A 27,853-nucleotide genomic window follows, 5' to 3' on the forward strand; every position below is an offset into this window, starting at 1 on the left:
CTGAACCTCCTTGTTCATCCAGGGTTTCCCTGGATAGATTGGGATGTTTTTTTTTGCTCTGGATTATTTGTAACTGAAGCGAGTACAATGCAATGTTTAAAAGACATTTGGTCAGGTACATGATAGGAAAGGTTAAAAGGGAAGGAGCCGAGCACAGGGAAATGGGACTAGATCAGATACATCTGGGTCAATATTGACGTTGGGCTGAAGGTCCTGTTTCCATACTGTATAACTCAATGACAGACCAATATACTCCACTTTTGTGCAGCTTAAACCACTAGCTGTGGAGGCTATTCTGCCAGCTACCTAGGTTCTAAACATTGCTGTTTGTCATCTATATCAATAATTTGGTTGTGAACGCACAAGGCATGATTAGCAAGTTTGCTGATGACACTAAAGTGGGTTGTATTGTAGATAGTGGAAATGGATACCCAAAATTGCACCATGATCTTAATCGGTTGGGCAGGTGGGCTGAGGAATGGTTGATGGAATTTAATACAGAGAAATGTGAGGTGCTTTTGGGGCATCTGTGAATGGGGAGTGTTGTAGAGCAGTGGAGCTACATAGTCCCCTGAAAATTAGGACTGCAGGTACATGATTCCTTGAAAATTGCATCACAAGTAGATAGGGTGGTAAAAAAAGCTTTCTGCACATTAGTCTTCATTAAAGTATTGAGGTTGAGAGGTCATGTTACAGTAGTATAAGACATTGGTGAGGCCACATTTAGAGTATTGTGTTCAATTATGGTCACCATGTTTCAGGAAATATGTTGTTAATTTGGAAAGGGTTATGAGAAGATTTACGAGGATGTTGCCAGGACTTGAGAGTCTGAGCTGTAGGGTTGAGCAAGCTGTAGGGTTGAGCAAGCTTGGACTGCAAGAGGGTAAGGGATGATATTGTAGAGGTGTACAAAATCATGAAAGGAGTAGATCGAGTAAATGCACCATCTTTTGCCCAGAGTAGTGGAATCGAGAACCAGAGGACATAGGTTTAAGGTGAGAGGGAAAGATTGAATATGAACCTGAGGGGTAACCTTTTTACATAGGTGGTGGGTATGTGCAATGAGCAGTGGGAGAAGATATTTGAATCGGGTAATTTGGTTAAATGTAAAGGCTAATTTGCAGGTTGAATTGGTAGTAGGAAAAGCACATGCAATGTTAGCATTCATTTCAAGAGAACTAGAATATAAAAGCAGGGTTGTAATGCTGAGGCTTCATATGGCACTGTTCATACCACATTTGGAGTATTGTGAGCAGTTTCGGGACTCGTATCTGAGGAGGGATGTGCTGGTATTGGAGACAGTCCAGAGGAAGTTTATAAGAATGATCCCGCAGATGATTAGGTTAATGTATGATGAACGTTTGATGACTCTGACCTGCACTCGCTGAGAAGGGGTCTCATAGAAACGTATCGTATAATATAAGGCCTGGATCGAGTGGATGTGAAGAGGATATTTCCACTTGTGCGGGAGTCTAGGACTAGAGGGCACAGCCTCAGAATAGGACGTACCTTTAGAAAGGAGATGAGGAGGAATTTATTTTGCCAGAGTGTTGCGAATCTGTGGAATTCATTGCCACAGATGGCTGTGGAGGCCATGTATTTTAGTATTTTTAAAGTGGAGACTGACGGGTACTTTGATTGGTAAGGGTGTTAGAGGTTACTGGAGAATGAAGTTGAGAGGAAAAGATAGATTGGTCAAAATTGAATGGCGGAGTGGACTCGATGGACAATGGACTAATTCTACTCCTATGACATAAACTGTTAAAATCTAAAACTTCACTTGCATGATTTTGCACCCTGAATCCTTTTATCAGTAAATATCTCAATTCTGTGGCGGTACCTGGGGAGTAGTCCACTCCCTGGTTCATCCCCCTCGGCACTTCATGGACAGGTCCGGGGGTGGCTCCCAGCTGCGAAGATAAGAGCAGAGATTTTTAGCTCGAGACCAGTCTTCAGTGTCTCACTGAAGCGGAGAGTAGTGTGCTGTGCTCATTAAAGCCTCTACAGATTTTGCCTGGCTCCTCACCTTCATTCCGGGCTCTCTCACACACCTGCAACACTGGTGACCCTCGACATTTTGTCGCAAGTCGCGTCGTCGCAAGTCGTGATGGACCCGAATGTTCTACAGGACGCACATCCCGGGCAACCGCCCTTGGACCATGTCAGTCAACCGTCCTTGGGCTAAAGCTGCCTACCCTGTGGACCGACGAGCCCGAGATCTGGTTTAACCAGACCAAGGTGCAGCTTGTACTGTGGGACGTGACGGCAGATGCAACAAAATACTATTATATTATCAGCGCACTTGACCAGGCTTCTGCACGACGGGTTAAGCCTTTTCTCCACGCCCTCCGGTGGCTAATAAGTATGAGGTCCTTAAGGCCCTTCTCTTATGTAGGTTTGGTCTCAGCAAGGCCGAGCGGGCGACCCAAATCTTGCAGATGACTGGCCTGTGTGACCGTCAGCCGTCGGCCCTGCTGGGCGATATGCTGGCCCTGTTTCCTTTTTATACATGCCTACCTGCAGCAGCTCCCGTCGGACATCTGCCTGCAGCTTAGGCCTCTACAGATTTGCCTGGCTCCTCGCCTTCATTCCGGGCTCTCTCACGCACCCGCTACAATTCGATCTTTAAATAATCTTCCAGTTTCTTTAGACTATAGAGATATAGCGCTGAAACAGGCCTTCGACCTACTGAGTCCACGTCGACCAACGTTTACTCCATAACACTAGCACTATCTTACATACTGGGGACAATTTTCAATTTTTACTGAAGCCAATTAACTAACCTAAAAACCTGTACTTCTTTGTAGTGGGGGAGGAAACCGGAGCACCCCGAGAAAACGCACAGGGAGAACATACAAACCCTGTACAAACAGCACCCATAGTCAGGATTGAACCCAGGTCTCTGGTGCTGTAAGGCAATAACTCTACTGCTGTGCCACTGTGCCTCCCATTGGGAATATGCTGCAAGATGATGCAAGCTGCCCACATATTCTGAAGTTCAGTAAAATTACACTGTGCCACCTCCAGGACCACCTTGATCCAAAACGTCACCCATTCCTTCTCTCCAGAGATGCTGCCTGTCCTACTGAGTTACACCAGCTTTTTGTGTATATCCATCATATTTTGTGCTCCATTCAGCTGGATTGAACCATTTAAATCCTTTAGTTCGTGTATCATGACTTAAAGGATTATTGCCTTTTCGATTATTTTCTCTTGGGTTTGTTTTTGCACTGATATTCCATCTGAAGAAGGGTCCTGACCCAAAACATCGTTTGTCCATTTTCTTCACAGCTGCTGCCCGATCTGGAGTTCTTACAGCACTTTGTGCTTTGAATGAAATTAATGCTGGAATGAAATAAAATTTGGAAATGCATTGCAGTGCAGTCACTGCCAGAATAGCATTTGCAGTGATTAGCTTTCTTGAGTGGACATGTTTCATTGTAACAGTGACAAAAACGGGGCAGATTCTGAACCCCTGCACTCATGAAGATGAAGAGTGTGCACTGGTATATCTGATCTGTACCATTTGAGGTGACCGTTTCACTGGAACACAGAACTAGAATCGTCACCTGAAATGCTTCTCTTTTCATTCCAGATGTTAACAGACACCGCACATATTCTAAATGTATTTAAACTTATTGATGACAGTACCCTGGATCAATCATAGCACATTGAGCCTGTCGGGTTGATACAGACTCCAAGTAGATTAGCTCTTTGTTCTTACAGAAAGCTACAATGCAGGTCTCTCAATTCTTTCATCTTTAATCCTAGAATGGAGGATCTAAAGAAATGTCTTTCTTCTGCCAGGGTTTAATGAAGAGCGTCAGGCTCTTGTTCTTTTATTCTCCTATAAATCCTATGTTATTCTCCCTTAAATATTTAACCAATTCCAGTTCAAAGATATGATTGATGCTGTACACCCTGCCCCTTCAGGCATTAAAATGCAGATTATACATTTTAAAAAGTTGACCTTGCATCCCTGTAGTATTGTTTGAGCAATCTTTGAGGGAGAGGGAGAGTTACAGAAGATAAGTGGTACAGTGCGATATGTGTGCTGCAGAGATGGATGGGGTGAGTACTGGAGAGGAAGATGGATAAACTGTATAGCTTCTTTTAGAGTGAGTCAAAAGTTTACTTCAGGCTCCTCCATTATTAAAATGCAGCTAATGACTGGTGTGTTGGAAGCAATGTCCTTTTTCTGGCGTGCAATAATGTAAAAGAAACATGAAAAACAGAAGCAAAAGTTGGCCAGTTGCTCCACCAATCAATTAAATCATGGCAGCTCAGTACTATTCTACACCTAAACAGTATCATTTTATTGTGTTGATGTACGATAGCGATGTTTAACAAACAGTATTAAACACATCCTGAATTTGACTATCGTACTTTGGCATATTCTGGAAATTCTTATTGAGACTTTAAACCAATAATCTTGTCTGAAATATTACCAGACACTGCAAATTGAGCTGATTGACACAGGCCGCTTCATTACTGTGAAACTTGCAATATTTTGTCGTATTACAATGAAGGCGGCATGTCATTTTACATATTGTGGGATCAAAGCTGTCCAGTCCCATTTGTTAAACGTGAGCATTCAAGGATTGAATCGATCGCTGCTCTCTCGCTTATTACTGAATATACCTGCCCAAATCTCTTGCTGTAAGTTATGTGGCATACTTCTCATTCCTAAAATATCTGTTTCCTCCTTGTTCAACAGGCATGTTTAGAGCCACATATATTCAAAAAAAAAATTAATTATGGGAAGGGAAGGAGAAAGATAAAAAGAAATCTGAACAATTGCTTGACCCCCTGAATGCAAAACACTAGGTCCCTGTCTGGAGAATAACAGAAAGCTTTCTGTTTAATGTTAAATGTCCAGCTCAAACATTGATGAAATTTAACATGGATGTTTTAAATGAACTGCTGCTATCTGAGAATTATTTGGTCTAAAATAATATGGGACATTGTTCACATTTTTCTTTGTAAATCAGCATTTGTAGTTCCTTGTTTCTATATTTTAATGAAACTGTACTTGGCAAAGTCCTGACATTTAAATCGGGAATTGCTTTCCTAAAGTCCCTGAGTGTTGTGATCACTTTTATTCACAACATTACTTCGGCCTTAAAATTCAAATATGGGAATTTGTTTGTTCAAAGGATTCATATTTTATTTTGTGTGTGATTAGCTAGCACTTGAATTGCATTATTGCCCACATGTATTGTAGCTCAGGTATGAGGTTACATAAGGCAAAGTTGCTAGAATCTGTCTTGTTCACCATTGTTCACTTATTCAGCAATGTTCACATGTAAATGTGTTTTCAGTGCTGGAGCTAAGATTTCCATCCAGGACTCCATTGGAAAATTAATCAACAATGACTGGCAGTAACTTGGATTGCTCACAACTTGGGTGTAAATTGAAGCCTGTGGACATAATTCCGTAGCATAAACTTCTATGCTTGATCAGGTTGATACTGGTTTGATGCAGATAGCAATTAGCCAAGAGGGAGACAAGAGCCTACTGGAAGGTTGCATCTTGCTCTACAATGGGCAGCATTCCTGAAGTCGGGTTCCTTGCTTTTATTATTTTGTAGGGGAAAGGTTTATGAAAAGGATTGAAATAAATCAAAAATGTTGCATCTGATGCAGAATGATCTATGACTGTTTAACCTTTTTAGGAGGTTTATTATCTGTGAATATTTGGAGAGTTTTTGAAAGTACATTAGAATGTAACATTTTCTATATTTTTCTGGTGAAAATGTTATTTGATAACCGGTATCCTATTAAGATAATGATGAGATTTCCGGTGCTTGCTTTCTGCTCTGACCAGTTTCAGGGTGAAAGTGACTTCTTCTGGAAGAGACTAGACACTTCTCCTCCACCCACTCCTCCCCAAGCACCACTTCACACCTAAAAGCAAGACTCCAGTCTGAAAAGACTGGACCCTTTCCCACCCACCCCTCTCCAAACACCACTTAACACCCAATTACAGCCTGACTGCAAAAGATTGTGGCCGTGTCCACTACCCACCCCCTCCGTGCTGCACAACATCACTTCTCCATCATCAACAATAAAAACAGAGGAGGTGGAGAGGCTGTTCAGAAGACAGAAAAGCCAGAAATCTCCAGGACCAGACAATGTTCCCCCCTCTACTCTCAAGCTCTGTGCCGAACAACTGGCCAGTTCATTGGCTATATTTAAGAGGGAGTTAGATGTGGCCCTTGTGGCTAAGGGGGATCAGGGGGTATGGAGAGAAGGCAGGTACGGAATACTGAGTTGGATGATCAGCCATGATCATATTGAATGGCGGTGCAGGCTCGAAGGGCCGAATGGCCTACTCCTGCACCTAATTTCTATGTTTCTATGTTTCTAACTGGCACCGGCCTACAGATACATTTTCAACCAGTCCCTGCAAACCGGTACTGTCCCTGCCTGCTTCAAAGTCTCCACTATTGTCCCTGTACCCAAAAAGGCAAGGATTACTGGTCTTAATGACTACAGGCTTGTCGCACTGACCTCTGTAGTCATGAAGACCCTTGAAAGGCTTGTGCTGGCCAAGCTGAAAAATATCACAATCCCTGCTGGACCCTCTGCAGTTTGCATATCGGGCCAATAGATCTGTGGATGATGCAGTCAACCTGGGCCTGCACCATCTTCCAGCACCTAGACCGCCAGGGGGCCTAGCGAGGATTTTGTTTGCTGATTTTAGCTCTGCATTCAACACCATTGTGCCATAGCTACTAAACTCCAAACTTTCCGAGTTGACTGTGCCTGAACCCCTCTGTCGGTGGATCACCAGCTTCCTGACAGACAGGAAGCAGCATGTGAGGGGGTAAAGCACATCTCGGCCCCGCGAAACCTCAGTATAGGAGCACCGCAAGGCTGTGTACTCTCCCCTCTCCTCTACTCTCCCTACACCAATGATTGAACCTCCATAGACTCCTCTGTCAAGCTTCTCAAGTTTGCAGACGACCAGGATAGGGAGGAATCTGCCTACAGACAGGAAGTGACAACTGGCGTCCAGGTGCCATCGCAACAACCTGGAACTCAATGCTCTTAAGACAGTGGAATTGATTGTAGACTTTAGGAGAGCTCCCCCTTCCCTCACCCCCACTCACCATCAACAACACCACAGTCACGTCTGTGGAGTCTTTTAATTTCCTGGGAACCATCCTCTCCAAGGATCTTAAATGGGGGGCCACCATCGACTCCACAGTCAAAAAAGGCACAACAGAGGATATACTTCCTGCAGCAGCTGAGGAAGCACAATCTGCTACAGGCAATGAGGGTCAAATGTTATAAGGCCATCCTAGAGCCTTTCTGATCCTGCACCCTATTGGAGCTGGTGCAAGATCTGACACTCAATGATTTCAATAGGGATACCTTCTTCTTAGGCATCCTTCGGTCATGGCTGACCATGGGTGTCTCCAGAGTGTTATTCCCTATATGGAGGATGCCTGTACGTGACTTTGTTTAACGTGGGGAGACTGGGGCACAGCCAGCCACCCCATGGTCCTTGACAGGTCTGGGTCAGGATCCAGTGGCATGGTGTCCAAGACGACTGGAGACCCTTTTCTGCTGCAGCCTTCATCCGCCTTCCCAGCCGTTGTGACGCTCCACTAAAGTCAGCCATCATCCTCCGCCTGGTCCACCGTTGAGGTCTTGGTTGGATTGCTCTTGGTCAGAGACCTCCCCCTCGACCTTACTGCCATGGGTGGCCTACCAGGAGCATAGCTCCAGGCAGCATCGCTCTCAGGATCTCAGGTCCACACAAGCTTTTCCACCACAACAAGGTGACAATCCATGGAGAAGGATACCAGGCCTGGGAATCAGGATCAAAATGGGATTTTTTTTGTTCTGATCTTATTTTGGTTTAATATTTTGAATAATTTCTTATTGGTTAATTGTAATTTCAATTAATGTTTGTATTTTTTTTAAATGTTTTATGAATTTTGTCTTTTTGCTACAATTGGAAATTGCTATTAATAAAGTGATACATTTATTACTGTCTAATTAAAAAGTTTGGATATGATTAATTAAATTTAGCGGTAGAGTTGCTGCCTTACAGTGCTTGCAACACCAGAGACCCGGGCTCGATCCCGACTAAGGGTGTTATCTGTATGGGGTTTGTGCGTTCTCCCCGTGACCTCGTGGATTTTCTCCGAGATCTTCGGTTTCTTCCCATAATCCTAAAAAGTGCAGGTTTGTAGGTTAATTGGCTTGGGTTTATATACTTAGTACAAGTGTAAATTGTCCCTAGTGTGTGTCGGCTTGTGTTAATGTGCAGGGATTGCTGATCGGTACCAACTCAGTGGGCCTGGTTCTGTGCTGTATCTCTGAACCTAAATCCAAATAAAATCTATGTTAGTCAAAATACGTGATGATAAACGTACTTGTTTTTTTACAGCAAATGATTAAATTGCAACAGATGATTGATAAATTTGCCTATTTCCTTCACTCCATAGATGCTGCCTCACCTGCTGATTTTCTCCAGCATTTTTGTCTACCTTCGATTTTCCAGCATCTACAGTTCATTCTTAAACAAATTGCAACGGATGATTGCTAACAGCGATTGACAGCAGTAATTATGTTGAGCTGTTGGGAGTGAGGTGGGGTGGTTGGAAGGAATTCATGCAGTCTTACTTTGGACTGTTGCCAAGCAGGGAAATCGAATAATAAGATAAAGGGAACACCTATGATTAAAATGACTATATAGTCAGAAGATTATTGTTAATTTTGTTTTAGTCTCTCATTTTCACTTCAATAATTAGAAATCTGAAGCCTAAATTAAAATTTATGGATAACAATTTACCAGAATGAAAAATTAGGCTTTCTTGTATTTTGTATCTATTTACAGTTAAATGTAGAAAGAGGCCATTTTACCTTTTGTCTATACACCAGCTCTTAGTAAATGCATTCCTGTTTGTCTTACTCCCTCCCCAGTGGTGCAAATTATTATTTCTTAAATGCTTATTATCTGAACTTCACAGCGTCCTCTGTTTCAGGACGAAACCCATTCTCCTCCAGTGTAACCACATAAATGATGACACTATTCCCTGGAATCATTTTGGTAAATCTCTTCTGTACCCTCCCCAAAATGTTCACATTCCCTAAAGTGCAACATCCAGAACTGGACAATATACTCCAAATCGTGGACTAACTAGTGCTTTATAAATGTTCACTATGACTCCCTTGCTCCTATACTCCATGCCCCCTCCCCATTTACAAAGTTGAGGATCCTGAAAGTATACAGTTAATGGCACGACCCTTAACAGCATTGATGTGCAAAGAGATCTTGGAGTCCAAGTTTATAGCTGACTAAAGCAGGTAGTGCAAGTAGCTAGGGTGCTAAAGGTGGTGTATGGTGTGCTTGCCTTCATTGCTATGGGCGCTGAATATTATGAAGTCATGATGCAGCTCTATAGGACTTTGGTTAGGCAGCATTTGGAGTATTGCTTGCAGTTCTGATTGCCCCATTACAGAAAGGATGTATGTGTTCAAGAAGGAACTGCAGATGCTGGAAGATCGAAGGTACACAAAAATGCTGGAGAAACTCAGCGGGTGCAGCAGCATCTATGGAGCGAAGGAAATAGGCGATGTTTCGGGCCGAAACCCTTCTTCAGACTGGTGGGGGGGGGGGGAGAAGGAAGGAAAAAGGGAGGAGGAGGAGCCCGAGGGCGGGGGGATGGGAGGAGACAGCTCGAGGGTTAAGGAAGGGGAGGAGGACAGCAAGGGCTAGCAAAATTGGGAGAATTCAACGTTCATGCCATTCGGACGCAAGCAACCCAGGCGGAATATGAGGTGCTGTTCCTCCAATTTCTGGTGTGGCTCACTCTGGCAATGGAGGAGACCCAGGACAGAGAGGTCGGATTGGGAATGGGAGGGGGAGTTGAAGTGCTGAGCCACCGGGAGTTCAGGTAGGTTATTGCGGACTGAGCGGAGGTGTTCGGCGAAACGATCGCCCAACCTCCGCATAGTCTCACCGATGTAAATCAGCTGACATCTAGAGCAGCGGATGCAGTAGATGAGGTTGGAGGAGATACAGGTGAACCTTTGTCACACCTGGAACGACTGCTTGGGTCCTTGAATGGAGTCGAGGGGGGAGGTGAAGGGACAGGTGTTGCATTTCTTGCGGTTGCAACGGAAAGTGCCCGGGGAGGGGGTGGTACGGGAGGGAAGGGAAGAATTGACAAGGGAGTTGCGGAGGTAGCGGTCTTTGCGGAAGGCAGACATGGGGGGAGATGGGAAGATGTGACGAGTGGTGGGGTCACGTTGGAGGTGGCGGAAATGGCGGAGGATTATTTGTTGTATTTGCCGGCTGGTGGGGTGAAAGGTGAGGACTAGGGGGACTCTGCCCTTGTTGCGAGTGCGGGGATGGGGAGAGAGAGCAGTGTTGCGGGGTATGGAAGAGACCCTGGTGCGAGCCTCATCTATGGTGGAGGAGGGGAATCCCCGTTCCCTGAAGACCGAGGACATTTCCGATTCCCTGGTGTGGAACGTCTCATCCTGAGAACAGATGCGGCGTGGGCGGAGGAATTGGGAGTAGGGAATGGAGTCTTTACAGGGGGCAGGGTGGGAAGACGTGTAGTCCAGATAGCCATGCGAGTCAGCGGGTTTGTAGTGTATGTCGGGGACGACAGATGGCGCAATGGGCTAAGTGTTCGGCTGGCGACCGGAAGGTAGCCGGTTCGAATCCCGCTTGGAGTGCATACTGTCGTTGTGTCCTGGGGGCAAGACACTTCACCCACCTTTGCCTGTGTGTAAATGTAATGTAATTATGTGAAGCACTTTGGGGTCAATGCAAGTTGACTAAAAATGTGCTATATAAATAAGATTATTATTATTATTATTATGTCAGTCAGTAGTCTGTCCCCTGCGATGGAGATGGTGAGGTCAAGGAATGGTAGGATATGGTCCAGGTGTATTGGAGTGCCGAATGGAAGTTGGTGGTGAAGTGGATGAAGTCAGTCAGTTGTGTGTGGGTGCAGGAGGTGGCCCCAAAGCAGTCGTCAATGTAACGGAGGTAGAGGTCGGGGATGGGGCCCTGGTACGTATTGAAAAAGGATTGTTCAACGTATCCGACAAAGAGGCAGGCGTAGCTGGGGCCCATGCGTGTGCCCATAGCTATGCCTTGTGTTTGGAGGAAATGGGAGGAGTCAAATGTAAAGTTGTTGAGGGTGAGGACCAACTCCGCTAGGTGGAGGAGAGTGTCAGTGGCTGGGTATAGGTTGCTTCTCTGGTCGAGGAAGAACCGGAGGGCTTTGAGGCCATCCTGGTGGGGGATGGAGGGGTAGAGTGACTGGACGTCCATGGTGAAGATGAGGGGGTGAGGGCCTAGAGAGTGGATGTAGATGTTTTGGAGAGGGTGCAGGGGAGGTTTACCAGAATGCTGCCTGGATTAGAGGGTCTTAACCACGGGGAGAGGTTGGATAGACTTGGACTGTTTTCTCTGGAACGTCAGAGGTTAAGTGGAGACTTAATAGAAATATATAAAATTATGAGAGGCATAGATAAGGTCAATAATCAGAACTTTTTCCCCTGGGTGCATATGTCCAACACTAAAGGGCATAGCTATAAGGTGAGAGGGGCTTATAGATGTGTGTAATGGAGATGTGTGGAGCGTCTTTTTACACGGAGAGTGGTGGGAGCCTGGATCACATTGCCTGGGGTGGTGGTGGGGGAAGATATGATGGCGGCTTTTAAGAGTTCAGATAGGCCTTATAGCCCTTAGTATGTGTAAGGTGTGAAACTGGGACAATATAGAATTATTGTATGGGTGATTGTTGGTTGGCGTGGACTCGGTGGGCAGAAGGGATGTTTCAATGCTGTATCTATTATCTAAAACTAATTCCATAAGTCTATCACTGTCTTGAGCAGCATTTTATATCCTTAGTGGGAATGAAATGTGAACAGCTTTGGAAGTACAGTTATCATTGTTGATTTTGGGAAAGGAAATAGCTATAATATTTCTCTTATATAATACCTCTCACTTTTTTAAATGAGAGCAATGCTAAGGTAACCGAAAAAGCCATAGGAAATTGGGAGTGGTGTAATTCACTTAGTTCACAAATTCATTTTTCGTATACACTGTTGGTGTCTTATTACAATGAAAATAAACCCATGAAACGTTGCCAAAACTGCATTCTGGTCCAATTAGACGGCGCTTGTGCGCAAACTAATAGCTGGTAATGGGGAGGAATGTCTGCCGATTTTCAAGTATGGTTATTGATGTTTCCTCTGATTAATAACTCAGCAAAGGCCAATTTGGATAATCCAAATGTAATAGTGAGGGAAGAAGATGTACGATGGCACAAAGTGCTTGTAAAGAATGTTCCGATGGCTGCTTGTATGTCAGAAAGGTAGTGCATTGTAGAAATTACTAAATCCCACAAATAGATTAGTGCTTATCTCATGCATAGAACTGACATTGCATAGCTGCCCCAGTTTCAATGTTAAGACTGGAGTGTTTCCATGGCAGCGTGAGCTCTTAACAATAGCTGTAATCCACTGATCTGACAGGAGTTGCCCAGTGGGAACATTTCTAAAGATATTGAGTACAAACTTATTTGCATGAGGAGCTGGGCTTAATAATACAATTCATTTCTTCTGTATAGAGTTCCTCACAAATTAATAGAACTATTTAGAATAGATTTAAGTAAAATCTATTGTTGAAATTGGTCTTATATAGTCACCTCATAAAACTTTGCACTTGAAGACTCCTGTTTTTATATGCAATGCACATTCTGAGAGAAACCCTTGATGTTGGATTTTAGAAGAACGAACTTGCTGGCGCCTGAAGGGTAGTTCTGTTTTCTTCCTGTAGGTATGTTTATTTCATGGTTCACTAATGGTGATGCTAGAAAAAAACTGGATTGAAATGGCTTCTGTGAGTGAATTGAATTAACCAATTCATTGCCATAGGTAGCCATGCACTGATGGCTGTATCAATTCAGCTTTTTTTTTTTGAGCGTCTAATTTCAAGGGAATTTTTTTTTACCCAGTGTATTTTCAGATCTTGCTGAGGTTTGAGAATTTCACATTCGTTCCTGGAGTTCTAGTAGTATGTTTTTTTTCTGAACTTGTAAGGTGTGTGAAAGTAGCCCAGTAATGATAACTGACTGTGTCACCAACCACTCGGATTCTATATATACAGTGGATTCATTAGTATTGTAACTGAGAGCAGCAAGGTAGTTTTGTGACAGTGGGAGAGAACTTTCCCAAACAAATGGTCTGTGTTTTGTCCACCTCTGTCTCCAGTTAATGAGGTATTTGCAGCAGACTTGAATCCACAGTCTTCCAACTCAGTGCAATGTTAATTCTGATCAGGAATAGATAGATGTGAAGTTGTTTGATGGAATACGTTTGGAGTGATATCCAAATGTGAGGCATTCAGAACCAGGTGGTTTTAAATATAAGAAATTTACTAAAATTCAAAAAAAGAATATATTGAAGAAAGTGGCGAGTGTATAGAACTGATTGTCATAGGTGAAAACAACATGCCTGCCTTTAGGTGCCAGTTCTCATACACCTCCACATGCCCTTGAACATGACCTCACAGACAAATACCAGGCCATCGTCTCCCAAACTGTTTTTGATCTAATCTCCTCTGGCCATCTCCCCTCCACTGCCTAAAAACTTATCATTCCCCAGCCCCGTACTGCCCAAATACCGTGATTACATCCTATCCCTCTTGCCCATTCTTTCTGACCTCCGTCCAAGATACCTCGCATGCCCTACAACTGTTCAATATCTTTCAATATCCAGCCCACATTGCCTCAGTCCTTTTACACCTTCATCACCCACCACGAAGGTTTCAAGGCCCTCCAGTTCTTCCTTGAACAGAGACCCAATCAATTTCCCTCTTAACACTCTCCTCCGCCTGCCAGAACTTGTCCTCACACTCAACAACGTCTCATTTGACTACTCTCACTTTTGCCAAGGTAAAAATGTAGCCATGGGCACTCGCATTGACCCCAGCTTTGCCATCCTTTTTGCTGGTTACAATGAACAGTCCTTACTCCAAATGTACACTGGCACCATCCGTTAACTCTTTCTCCCCTACATTGACGACTGCATCATGGCTGCCTCCTGACATGTGCAGAACTCATTGATTTTATTAACTTTACCACTAACTTCTACCCTGCTCTCAAATTCTCTTGGACCATCTCTGGCATCTTACTCCCAGAAGCAAAGATTTTTTTTTGTTTTTGATTAAAAACAGCATCTATTTTAATCTCAGCGTTAATCAGAAGGGCAATTTTACTCTCAACTTCTGTCAGATATATCAGAGGCATCCCTTGGGGAACAAGCTATTTTAAGAATAAGGATATCCTCTGTGGCTGAAAGTTGCTGTTTCTTTCTTTCTAAATTAAAAACATTATAATTTTACTGGCTAGCACAGGATTGTCAGGCTGAGAAATCCATCTCTCATCTGCATAGTGCTTCCTCAAGGGAAGTGTTAAGGACTTGTTCAGGATGTGTTTGCGTTGATTCCCCTACTCTGGGTAAAAGACTCTGAGCATTTACCCTATCTATTTCCCTCATAATCTTATATACCTCTATAAGGTCACCCCTCAACCTCCTGCGCTCCAAGGAATAAGGTCATAGCCTGTCAATGAGCCGAAAGCCTTCTTGATAATCCTATCTACCTGTGACATCACTTTTAAGGAACCATGTACCGGCACTCCTAGATCCCTCTGCCCTGCAACTCTCTCCACAATCCTGTCATTCATTGTGTAGGTCCTGCCTTGCTTTGATTTCCCAAAATGCAACACCTCACACTTATCTATCTGTCTTAAACTTCATTAACCATTTCTCAGCCCATCCACCCAACTGATCAAGATCCCCTCCAATTTTTGATAACCATCTTCGCCATCTATAATTGCACCCACTTTTGTGTCCTCTGCAAACTTGCTAATCATGCCTTGTACATTCTCATCTAAATCGTTGACATAAACTACAAACGGCAAAGGGTCCAACACTGATCCCTGAGGCACACCACTAGTCACATAGGAACATAGAAATTAGGTGCAGGAGTAGGCCATTCGGCCCTTCGAGCCTGCACCGCCATTCAATATGATCATGGCTCATCCAACTCAGTATCCCGTACCTGCCTTCTCTCCATACCCCCTGATCCCCTTAGCCACAAGGGCCACATCTAACTCCCTCTTAAATATAGCCAATGAACTGGCCTCAACTACCCTCTGTGGCAGAGAGTTCCAGAGATTCACCCCTCTCTGTGTGAAAAAAGTTCTTCTCATCTCGGTTTTAAAAGGATTTCCCCCTTATCCTTAAGCTGTGACCCCCTTGTCCTGGACTTCCCTAACATCGGGAACAATCTTCCTGCATCTAGCCTGTCCAACCCCTTAAGAATTTTGTAACAGGTTTGCAGTCTGAAAAACAGCTTTCCACCATCACCCTCTGATATGAAGCCAATTCTCTATCCAATCAGCTATCTCTCCCTGGATCCTATGCAATCTAACCTTCCATAGTAGCCTGCTATGCAGAACCTCAACTTTAAATTGCTGATGTCCATATAGACAACATCTGCAGCTTTGCCCTCATCAGCCTTTTTCGTTACTTCCTCAAAGAACACAATCAGATTTGTGAGACGTGATCTCCCAAACCGCGTCCACTATCCCTTATCAACCTCAGTCTATCTAAATGCACATATGTATCTTATCCCTCAGTTACTTGCCTACCACAGATGTTAGGCTCACTGATCTATAGTTCCCAACTTTTCCTTGCAACCTTTCTTAAATAGACGACTGTGGAGGCCGTCAATGGATATTTTTAAGGCAGAGATTGACAGATTTTTGATTAGTAAGTGCATCAGGGGTATGGGGCGAAGGCAGGTGACGGAGAAAGATAGATCAGCCAGGATTGAATGGAGGAGTAGACTTGATGGGCCGAATGGCCTTAATCTGCTCCGAGAACATGAAATAGAGGCATAACATTAGCCACCCTCGTCTTCCCGCATCTCACCCATACCTAATGATGACTTGTATAGCTCAGCCAGGTTACCTTCAATTTCTTCTCTAGCTTCCCACGGCATCCTTGGAGATATCTGATATGGACTGGGGGATTTATCTGTCTTCAGGCACCTTAAGATGTTCAGCACCTCCTTGACTGTAATACTTACTGTTCTCAAGACAATCCCATTAACTTTCTCAAGTTCCCCAGTTTCCACATCTTTCTCCACGATAAACACAGAGGAGAAATACTCATTAAGTATCTTGCCCATCTCCTTTGGCTTCAATTCGGGTGGAACCCATCCCTCTTGTACACATCTGCCCCAGAAGAGATCCCAATGGTCCAAAAATTTGAATCCCTACCCCGTGCACCAACTTCTCAGCAGTGCATTCATTTGTACTATCTACTTGTAGCTACTTTCACTAGCATGCGGCAATGCGAGCAATCTGGAAGTCACTAACCTGGATGTCCTGTTTTTTAACCTTTTGTCTAACTTCCTATAATCTGCAGGACTCACCCCCCCCCCCCCCCCCCCCCCTCCCCTCCATGAGGCATCCTGGACCCAGGGACTGGCACCAGGGAGACACACACCATCCTAGAGCCTTAATTCTCGCCACTGGATCTTCTGCCCCCACTAACTGTAGAATCACCTACCACTATGGCTCTGCCTGAAATCACCTTTCCCTGTAGTGCTTCAGCGCCAGGCTCAGTGCCACAGCCCTGTCTGACACTGCGGTTCAATCCTGATGGGTCATCCCCCCTAACAATATCCAAAACTGTATATCTGTTTTGAAGGGGAATGGCCACAGGGATTACCTGCACTTGCTGCCTATTACCCTTCCTACTGGCCACCTGCCTACTCTCTTCCTGGACCTTAGGCATAACCACCTCATTTTAAGACTCAGCCGAGAAGCTCTCACTCTCTCTGATGATCTTGAGGTCCTCCAGCTGTAGCTCCAGTTCCCTAACACAGTCAATAAGGAGCTCCACCTGGCCACAATTAAAATAAGTGTAATTATCCGTGACACCAGCAGCTTTTCTGACTTCCCACATGCTGCTGGAGGAGCGTTGCACCATTCTACCTGTCATCACCTCAAACAAACAAGAAACAAAAAGCACAACAATCCCTCACAATAGGCTACACAAAGGATACAACAGGCTGTACCTTTACCTCCTGTCCTCCTCTCCTTAGATTGCTCACTCAAATCTCACATTTGCCTCAAAAACAGACTCTTTCCCAACATGGCCGCTCCGCTACGTCTTGCCTTCTTTTTTATTAGCTGTTCGATTAGCCAATTTGGATGCTCCAACCTATCAACGTTATTGCTATGCAAAGTTACTGCTCCAATCTGAAATCGACTAGCTTGAATCTTATTGCAGGTGTATTGGTGTGTTGCCTCCCTGGTCCATCAGATGATGGCTTATCTCAGTATATATCCGGCAATTTTATTCCTCTAACCAAACTCTGGCTTTTTATTTTGCTGCTTGTATAATTTTGTTGTGTACAAAGTTTAGCCAAACAATATCACACACTTCAGAAATTGTTTGTCGTATGTCAGTGTGAAGTCGGGATGAGGAATTCTGCCGGTCCTATTACTTTTTAATAAATACCTGGTTGAAGATCAGTAAAGATTGAGAGTGTTTTACTTTTTCTTGTAATAGGATGAGGTCATTGCAGTCTCCAAAAAGGTAATTATCCGACTGCCTGATCTGGCGAAATGGGCCTGTATTAAGACTTCACAGTGGGCTATAAATGCTCTGGAATCCAAACCCAACACTATGAACTTGGACATTAGCGAACACAAAGAGGAATCTGAACTGAACATCAGTCCACCATCAGACTGCCACCTCACCTCAAATAATGTGGGAAGTGAATGTGAACATTCAGGTAAGGAGTCTTCTAGTTAGTATGTGAGCTGAATATATATATATATATATATATCGCAGTGCTGAGTGCTTGGTTAACCGGAATCCTTTCTTCCTCATCCCTGTCGGAATCCTGTGAACCTTCCATTGCAGTTTATCTGGTGTCAGTTACTATTCATCCACTTCTGACCGAGCAGAATCCAGTTTCTATAGCATGTAGGAAGGAACTGCAGATGCTGGTTTACACCGAAGATAGACACAAAATGCTGGAGTAACTCAGCCGGACAGGCAGCATCTCTGGGGAGAAGGAATGGGAGAGAAGAGATGCTGCCTGTCTCGCTGAATTACTCCAGCATTTTGTGTCTATCTCCAGTTTCTATAGCATCAGGATAGTGGACTAGGAATGTTGTTTTTTACCTAATAAGGCTGTTGGTCAAAATGTGACCAATACGAAAGGATTATTAATCTTTTGAGTTGATGTCTCCATTGAACTTATCTGATTCATCCAGTCTGATTAATTTGCCCAGCAATAGATCACCTTGCAAACTGATGCCATAGGATCTTTCTTTTTTATATATTTAGAATTTAGTGTTCAGAAGCTCACTTTCTTGCACTAATTCCATATCCCTTGATTCTCTTAATCCCCAAATATCTGTTGAATGTGTTTAGTCTTTGATTTCCCACAGACTTACTGGTAGATACTCTGACTGGAAGTCTGTGACCAGTAAAGTTCCTCAGGGACTAGTATGGGATCTCTGGTGATCACCAAGGCATAAATGTAGATGGATTGGTGAGTAAGTTTGCTGACAACACCAAAATTGGAGGATTTGCAGACAGTAAGGAAGGCTGTCAGAGGACACATCAGTATATAGATCAGCTGCAGAAATGGGTGGAGAAATGGCAGATGGAGTTTAACCAGTGCAAGTGCGAGGTGTTGCACTTTGGGGGCTTCACTGTAAGGAGAGAGTATACAGTTAATGGCAAGACCCTTAATAGCATTGATATGCAGTGGGATTGTGTTCTGCATCGGGACAGGTTTGGATGTTGGGGGAAGGTACTTAATTGAGGCTAGGCAGATTAAAACAGCATTAGGCTGTCTGAATTAGAGGGTTTCAGCTACAGGGAGAGGGTGGATAGTGTTGAACTGTTTACTCTGGAACATCAGAGTTTGAGAGGAGACTTGACAGAAGTATATACAAACCTGAGACATATATAGGATAGACAGTCAGAACCATTTTCCCAGGGTGGAAATATCCAAAATGAGAGGGCATAGATGTAAGGTGAGAGGGTGAAAGTTTAATGGAGCTGTATGGGGCAAGATTTTTACTGAGGATGGTGGGGGCCTGGACCGCATTGCCTGCTGTGGTGGTGGTGGAGGCAGATACAATAGTGGCATTTGAGAAGTTTTTAGAAAGGCATTTGGTAGTGCAGGGAATATAGGGATGTGAATCATGTGCAGGCAGATGAGATCAGTTCAGCTAGGCATCATGTTGGGCACTAACATTGTGGGCTGAAGGGCCTATTCCTGTGCTGTACTGTTCTCTGTTCTATGTTCTATGTAGGAGGTCGTTGAGACAGGTACTATAACATCATAAAAACGACAATTGGCCAGGTAAATGGAAATAGATTTTATGGGGCAACTTGGTCAGCATGGATAAGTTGAGTTGGACGGTTGGTTTCTGTGCTGTATTATCCCATGATTCAATGAAAGAAAAGAGAAGTGAGCGGAATGATTTTGATGCCTCTGTTGATGCTCCGCATTAGCTCATACTTTTAAATTACAGCCACACTTAGAACATTCTTATTTGTTTTTGCAAGGAAAATATGCCAGATGAACATTTATGTGTGGATGACTAATTTTATAAAGGCAATAAAACAATGGTTTTAACATGGAATATTTCCAAAATCAGTTTCGCTGAATAAAATGAGCAGTTATCCAGGATAATATTCTTTCTTTGAATAGGTGTAATTAATTGTATGTGGTAGCCAAATTCCATTGAGGAAAAGAAGGAAACTATTTATTTTCATTATCCATTTTTTTCCAGTTCAAATCTCTAATATAATCAGAGAAATAAATTAAAGAGTGGTGTGAAAATAAATGTGTTATGTAATAAATGTCGTTACAATGATCGATATTCTATCTAAAGAGTTGTCAAACTACTTTTCTTTTCAAATAGCTTTAAATTGTTATGTGAATAAAATAAATATTAAAGAGGGAGGTAAGGTAACGAGGTAGTTTTTCCACATGGGGGAGTGTTAGATCTTAGAATTCTCTACCAGTTCCAATAGTGGACCAAAATTCTAAAGCAACAACACAGATGGAAAAAATAATTGTAAATGAAAAATCAAAAAAGGGCCGGGATTAAGAGTTGAGAGCAAATGTATTTGATTTGCAGGACACAAATGGACCAAATGAGCTACATCTGTACAGTCAAACTATTTGTTTCTATATAATCAGAGACTATGCACATGAGCAAAATTAGACCAGATAGCCTAATTTGGAAAAAAGGTTTGCTCCCGATAGGCTGCATGATTTGTTTCCAAGCAATGTCAAATTCCTTTCTTTCAGTCCCATTTTCACCATAGAATAATCAGTGCCAAAAACACATAATTTCTACTCCACATGGCCAAATAATTGTGGATTAGCATTCTTCTCTTAACCATATTAAGCAGTGACTGATTTTATGAAAATGCTTTTTCCTGATTCAGTAATTGTGGGATAGAAAATGTCTGTGATAATCCTGAAGCCTTTTACTTGCACAATTAACCACTTAACTGTGCATCTTGAGCAAGCAGTCAAATACTGACAGATATTACTTTAGGGCTTTGTTATTTAAAGCTTGCCATTACTGTTTCAGTTTTTCTCTCCTCGTTCATTTGAAATGCTCCCTTAACGATATCACACCTGTATCTAATTTTAATCTGGAACAAACCATCCCTGTTAGCACCATCTCATGTTTAATTTAAGATTGCAGCTGTCAATTTTCAAACAAGAGACAAAGTGCTGGAGGAACTCGGCTTCAAGAAAGATCCTAATCTGAAACGTCATCTGTCCATTCCGCAGACACACCTGACCCGCTGAGTTTCTCCAGCACCTTCTGTTCTGTTCTGTTCAAGAGTCCAAAATCTATAGTTTCTTGTGTCTCCATTTTGCAGCTGTCTTTTTATTGGCTTTATATACCTGTAATCATGCTTTGTTCTCACTCAAACTCTTATCAGTTCAATCTTTACATTGCTGCCTGCTTTAAAGAAGGCTAGCATTACACCAATCTGATGTAACTTTATCACAGGAACGTTAACTTTATTCATTTAAACCCATTGCTGCTCCCTCTTTTTATTTTTCCAAATTATTGTTTTTTATTTGGTTGCTTTTAGAATGGCAATAAAGTCTTGCTCACATGGCCTTACTAGTTGTGCACTTTCAGCTTATGAGTGTTGGGAAATTATATGGGCCAAGAAGATCTCGGGTAGATCCTAATTCTGTCTAACTTCAAATAGATTCACATTTGTACTTCCAGCCTAGCATGCCAGATAATTATCAAGTTTGGTATCTAGCATTTCTACCCACTAATAATGGGGTTTCAAAATTTGACTTGATCCATACACTGGCACCATCCCACAACTCTTTCTCTGCTATATTGATGACCGCATCGGGACTGCCTTCTACACCAGTGTGGAATGCATTGATTACATTAACTTTACCATTGACTTCCACTCTGCCTTCAAATTCACTTGGACTATCTTTGACATCTCTAATGGGTGGCACGGTGGCGCAGCAGTAGAGTTGCTGCCTTACAGCGTTTACAGCGCCAGAGACCAGTGTTCGATCCTGGCTACGGGTGCTTGTCTGTACGGAGTTTGTACGTTCTCCCCGTGGGTTTTCTCCAAGGATTATGTTTCCTTCCCATACTCCAAAGGCGTACAGGTTTGTAGGTTAATTGGCATGGTATAAATGTAAAAATTGGCCTTGCTGTTGGAAAGTGTTAATGTGTGTGGATCGCTGGTCGGTGGGCCGAAGGGCCTGTTTCAACGCTGTATCTATAAACTAAACTAAGTTAAACTCTCCTCTTGATTTCTCTCTGTCTCCATCACAGGGGACAGATTATTAACTGACATCCACTACAGATCGATCAACTCCTACAGTTTTCTTGACTGCACGTCCTCCAACCCTGCATCGTGCAAAGACGCTATTCAGGACTCTCAGTCTCTCTGTCTCTGCCATATCTGTTCCCAAGATGAGGCTTTTCGTCTTAGGACATCCAAGATGTTCTCTTTATTAAGTAAATGTGGCCCCCCCCCCCCCCCCCCCCCCCCCCCCCCCCCCCCTACTGTCTTAGATGGATTCCACACTCATATCACTGTGTCCTGTAGTTCTGCTCATTAAGACCTCCCTGATGGAACAAAGGTTGAATCCCCCTTGTCATTACCTTTTACCCCACCAGCCTCTGCATCTAACACAGCATTCTACAACATTTCTGCCACCTTCAACAAAATCCCACCAGTAGTCTCATCTTCCCATCCCTAACCCTTTTTGCTTTACATAGCACTGGTCCTTCTGATTATCGGTGGCCCAAAAATAAAACACACTCATGGTGAAATCCAACTTTATTCCATTAAGTACACAGGAACATTCCAACAGCCAGCTGCTTGCGTCTGGCTTTACTGACTAGTGTGCCCGAGAGAGAGAGAGAGGGGAGAGTCTTTGTGTAGTACCGTAATACCATGTAAAGGGTGGCATACACATATGTGTGGTGAAGGTTATAAATGGCATGAATTAATAAGGATTAATCTACATCCTTGCTCTTAAAGAAGTGAAGCATATAGAGTGGTTAGTGGAGTAAATATAAAACACCAGTATAAGGTGCGGCATTTATTATTTTACTGCATATGAGAGCACATAAAACTAGACAAGTCATGCACAGTTCAGGTAGAGCCAGTAAATTTTCCAATTAGCGGGTTTGGTTTGCAGACACGACCTGCACGTGTACGATAATAACCTCCAGCACACACCTCATCCTTCGCTGGGGAAGAAAGTCCCTTATCGGGTGAACGCAGAGAAGAAGGCACTGGTGGAGATTGAGGCACTGGGAAAGGCAGGGATGGCACGGGCATTGGCAGAGGAATCGCTGGAGCGGCATTCGCAGAGCGCGAGTGAAGACTGGCGTGCTGGTCCGGGTAAGGACGTGGAGGTGCTGGTTCATTAACCGGAAGGATGTGTTGGCGGGTTCGCCGATAAATGCCGTTGTCAATACTGACCAAGTATGAGCGTGGTTCCGTGGTGTAATTGATCGCAAACGAACAACCTGTCCCTTATTGAGCGGTTGAAGCAGATCCTTATTTCGTCTTTGTTCCTCTTGACTGCTGCAACCATGGTGAAGACCCAGGAGAAGGGGTCAGTGACAGGGGCTGTTACACCCAGTGATTCCATTCTGTCTAATTCAGCTTTGACACAGTCCTTCATTGCGTGCAGGATTTTGTGAGGAAAACGAATGACAGGTATAACTTCCTTGTCGGTTACAATGCTGTATTCTGTGGGAAGCTTGCCCAGCTGATTGTCAAAAAGGTCTTTGTATTGTTCGAGTAGTTGTTGGGTAGGACTTTGAGAGGACGACAGCTGATACACAGTTTTGCTGAAGAAAACTAGGTTCATATTATGGCATGCATCATTGCCCAGAAGGAGGGGCACTTCCCCTTTTACAATAAAAAATTCCAAGTTGTAAACTTGAGATGCCAGATGGCATTGTAGTGTAACCGTACCAACTAGTTGCAATTCTCCCCCTCCAAATGGATGTAACTTCGAGATTGTTTTCAGAACAGTTTCGTTGTTGTGAATTCTTTGGAAATTTGCCAGTGAGATCACATTAGATCTCGCTCCGGTATCTATCTTAGCAGCAACCTTGGTGTTGATAATTAGCGTTGTCATGGGATCACTGTCTGTAGCCACAGAATCGGGAATACAAGAATGTATGTTTTGGCTGACTTCTTGCAGGTGCTGCGGTTGCGGTTCTGCTGCTTGGCACGGCAGGCAGCACCGGATAAAGTGGCCTTTCTTTTTACAATAGTGACAAGATTTGCCATAAGCAGGGCATTGCTCACAAAATTTTGGGTGTAAGCCACCGCAATTACCACAGTTATTGACTAGATAATCAGTTACCCTCCCTGGAGGTTTAGGCGATTGTTGAGGGGATAATGATTGTTGTGCGGACCTATAGAAGGCATGGACGTCATAGGCAGGGTGTGACCCCAGCCTCAAGGCTTTGGTATGTGTATCAGTGTATTCTGCAACCCGGCAGGCACGTTTAACCTTATCAAGTGGAACTTCCTCATCCCGGAATAATTGATTTCTCATCTTATAGTTCAGGATGCCATATACGAGACTGCCGCGGATGAGCACATCGCGGTCTTGGAAGTGACATCTGGATGCAATGCTCTTAAGGGCACTAATGTAGGATTCAACCGTTTCGCCCTCTTGTTGGCTGCGGGGAAAAAACGTGCTGTGCTCCATGATAACGTTGGTGCGAAGTTGGCACAGGTCACGGAACTTATGGAGGAGGCAGACCGGGTCTCTGATGGATTCTGCTGGGATCACAACATGTGTTACCAGATCGGTATGTTCTGGGGCCTAGTGGAAATCCTGTGCCCGCAAGGCAGCCTCTGTGCCCGCCACATTGAGGAGAATTGACACAACGGTGTGGGTGCAGCTGCAGGGCGGGCAGCATCAATGAAAATCCCGAATTCCGCCTTGAAGATGCACCACCATTCAGCAAGCTCACTGTCAAACACCAAAGGATCTGGTCTCCGTAAGGAACTATCCATTATTTGATGTAAAAAATTAAACAAAAATAAATTCAGGCAAAATAGTTAGACGTGATTCAAGACTCTGACACCATGTTTATTGGCGGCCCATAAGTAAAACACACTCATGGTGAAATCCAACTTTACTCCATTAAGTACACAGGAAAATACCAACAGCCAGCTGCTTGGGTCTGGCTTTACTGACTAGTGTGCCCGAGCGAGAGAGAGAGAGTCTTTGTGTAGTACCGTAATACCATATAAAGGGTGGCATGCATATATGTGTGATGAAGGTTATAAATGGCATGAATCAATAAAGGTTAATCTACACCTTCTGCAACTCCTTGGTTCACTTATTCCTTCGCACCCAAACTAGCTTCTCCCTGGAGACTTCCCCCTGCAACCGCAGGAGAAGTTATCACCTGTCCTTCTGTCTCCTCCTTCAAATCCATCCATGGACCCCAGAAATCTTTCCAGGTGAGACAGAATTTCACAGAACTCATTTGACCTTGCCTACTACATTTTGTGTTCTTGATGTGGCCTGTTTTATATTGGCAAGACAAAACCTAGACTTGGCGACCATTTCCTTCAATTTTTTTTTACCATATTTTGTTGTTCAACAACTAATCAGGTATTAATTAAAAAATTTCTGGTTCTACCTAATTTTTTTTGTTTAATTTTGAACTTGTTTTTGCATTAATATAACATCTTTCATGAACTAATTTGCACCCACTGAAGTTTTGTTTTGAAGAAGAGATATTGTTAAAACGTTAACATAACCATCAGTTTGTACACAACAAGCTCTCGCAATAGCATTGAGATGTTTATATCATCTATTTGGTCTATAAAATAATATTGTAATTTCTTTATACAATTTATACCAGGTATAGCCACTAGAGGAGTTTAAATTAAAATGTAATTTTAACGATCAGAATGAATTCTACATCTCCGAATACAGATTTGAAAAATTCTCTTTTAAGGGCCTTCTCTTCGATTTCTACTTTCCACTTTCTCTCTTCCTTTTTTATTTTTTATATACACACTTCATGTTTTTCTACTCTCTACCATTTATTTTTCCTCTTTTTCCTCTTTCTATTGTTTTCTTTTTCTTGTCTTGCTTCCTTCCTTCTCATAACATAAAACTAGAGGTTGTACATAGAATGGATTACGGTATTACATAGTTGGCACCTAAAATTAGGTTCCACTGTACTGTTTTGTGCTGTATTAACTTCTAATTTAAAAAAAAAGAAAAAAAAAGAAAAAGAAAAGAATGAATTCAATGTTAGATTTTTTTCCCTATTCCGAATGACATTCTTAATTCCAGATCACTCGATCCAGTCCATTTACTGTTCAGTTTTATGCTATGTACTAGTGTGCGATTTGTTCTATTTCTCAATGGGGGTTTGTTGTTTATTCTAACACTAGGCTGGTAGATAATGCAACAAATAACAGTGAGAAAATAAACCATTTATAAAGGGGAGAAAAATTTCCCTGCTGTTCAACCAATAAGCATATTGGATTCAATTTTCTGCTCCTTAAATAAAAGCAGGACCATTTAGGGCAATCAGCCATTGGTAAGAGACCCAATATACATGACATATTTCACCCAAAATGCTCAGGTGAAACCTTTTATGTTAATGGCACCTGTCTTCATGAAACTCAATTGGCATTTCAGGTAAAAACCTGTTCTTCATGTTTAGGCTAATTTAAAAACTGCATAACAATATTATTACTATAGCTTCTCGAGAATATCAGTTTATTGTAGATAGATACGTACATGTTGGGAGTGATGTATTTGGTGAGAGATAGGTGGAGTTTCCAGAGCAGAGAACTTCTGCATATGTCTCTCTCCTGTGGAAACATTTGGGATGTATGAGCAAGGGGGAAATTCATAAAGATAGCAATCCCTTGTGTTTACTTCTTAGAGCCTTCCTGGTGTTGAAAGTGCCTGACTTTCATCCCTTAACATCACTCTCTCCTCTGTTTTTAACTATGGAGAAAGGCTGGATGAATGGGGATCTTGGGGCAGTCAATGGATGTGTCTTGATGCCAGCCAGTATTACAGTTGAGAAGGTTTTGAATGAAGTTATGAAGGTGGACGAGCCTCCCGGCCCGATCAGATATATCCAAGGACATTGTGGGAAGCTGGAGAAGAAATTGTATGTGCCCTGTCTGAGCTATGTCATCATTAAATACGGGTGAGGTGCCAGAAAACTGGAGGGTGGCAAATGTACTTTTATTTAAGAAGATCTACAGGAAAAAAACTGGGAACTATAAGCCAGTTAGTCTAACATCTGTGATGAGAAAGCTACTCGAATATACTGAGGGATAAGATATACATACATTTAGATGGACAGGAGCTGATTAGGGATAGTCAGCATGGTTTTTTTAGGTGGGTGATCGAGCCTCACAAATCTGATTGAGATTTTTGAAGATGTGACCAAATAGGTTGATGAGGCCAGAGGTGTAGATGATGTATAAATGGATATTGGCAAGGCCTTTTGACAAGTTTCCACATGGTAGGCTGCTCTGGAAGGTTATATCACGTGGGGTCCAAGGAGTACTAGCTGATTGAATAGATAATTGGCTTCATGATGGGAAGCATAGGATGATGGTGGAAGGTTGTTTTTCAGACTGAAGGCCTGTGACTAGTGGCGTGTCTCAGGGTTCAGTGCTGTTTGTCATCTATATCAAAGAGTTGGGTGAGAATGTACAGGATAGTCAGCACAGTTTTGTACATGGGAAATAGTTTCTCACAAATCTGATTGAGATTTTTGCTGATGTAACCAAAATGGTTGAAGAGGACAGAGCAGTTGATGTTGTCATAGATTTCAGAAAGGGATTTGACAAGGTTCCACATGCAGGCAGCTCTGGAAGGTTAGATCACATGTTATCCAGGGAGAGTTAACCGACTGGATAGAGAATTGGCTTCATGGAAGGAAAGAGGGTGATGGTTGGATCCTGGGTGGATGATAGTTTTTCAGACTTAAGGTCTGTGATTAGTGATGTACCTCCGGGATCAACTTTGGGCCCATTGTTGTTTGTGGTTTATATATCAACGATATGGATGATAACGTAATAAAGCATGATTAGTAAGTTTGCAGTTGACACTTGATGTCAGTGGTATTGTAGATAGCAAAGATGCTTATCAAAGGTTATAGCAGGATCTCGATCGGTGGGGCAAATGACATAGGAATGGTTAATGGAGTTTATTGCGGATAAATGTG

At 43.0% G+C, this 27,853-nt stretch overlaps 1 protein-coding gene across 1 annotated transcript in view; it reads left to right on the forward strand.

The window, feature by feature from the left end:
• LOC129701603 (uncharacterized) overlaps nucleotides 1-27,853 on the forward strand; it is an 83,169-nt gene that overhangs the window by 10,354 nt on the left and 44,962 nt on the right. Inside the window, exon 3 of the mRNA XM_055642895.1 lies at nucleotides 17,631-17,856. Coding sequence (XP_055498870.1) covers nucleotides 17,631-17,856 — 226 coding nt within the window. The remainder of the gene's footprint in view (nucleotides 1-17,630; nucleotides 17,857-27,853) is intronic.

The sequence above is a fragment of the Leucoraja erinacea genome, chromosome 11, assembly GCF_028641065.1.
Source record: "Leucoraja erinacea ecotype New England chromosome 11, Leri_hhj_1, whole genome shotgun sequence".
NCBI lineage: Eukaryota > Metazoa > Chordata > Chondrichthyes > Rajiformes > Rajidae > Leucoraja > Leucoraja erinaceus.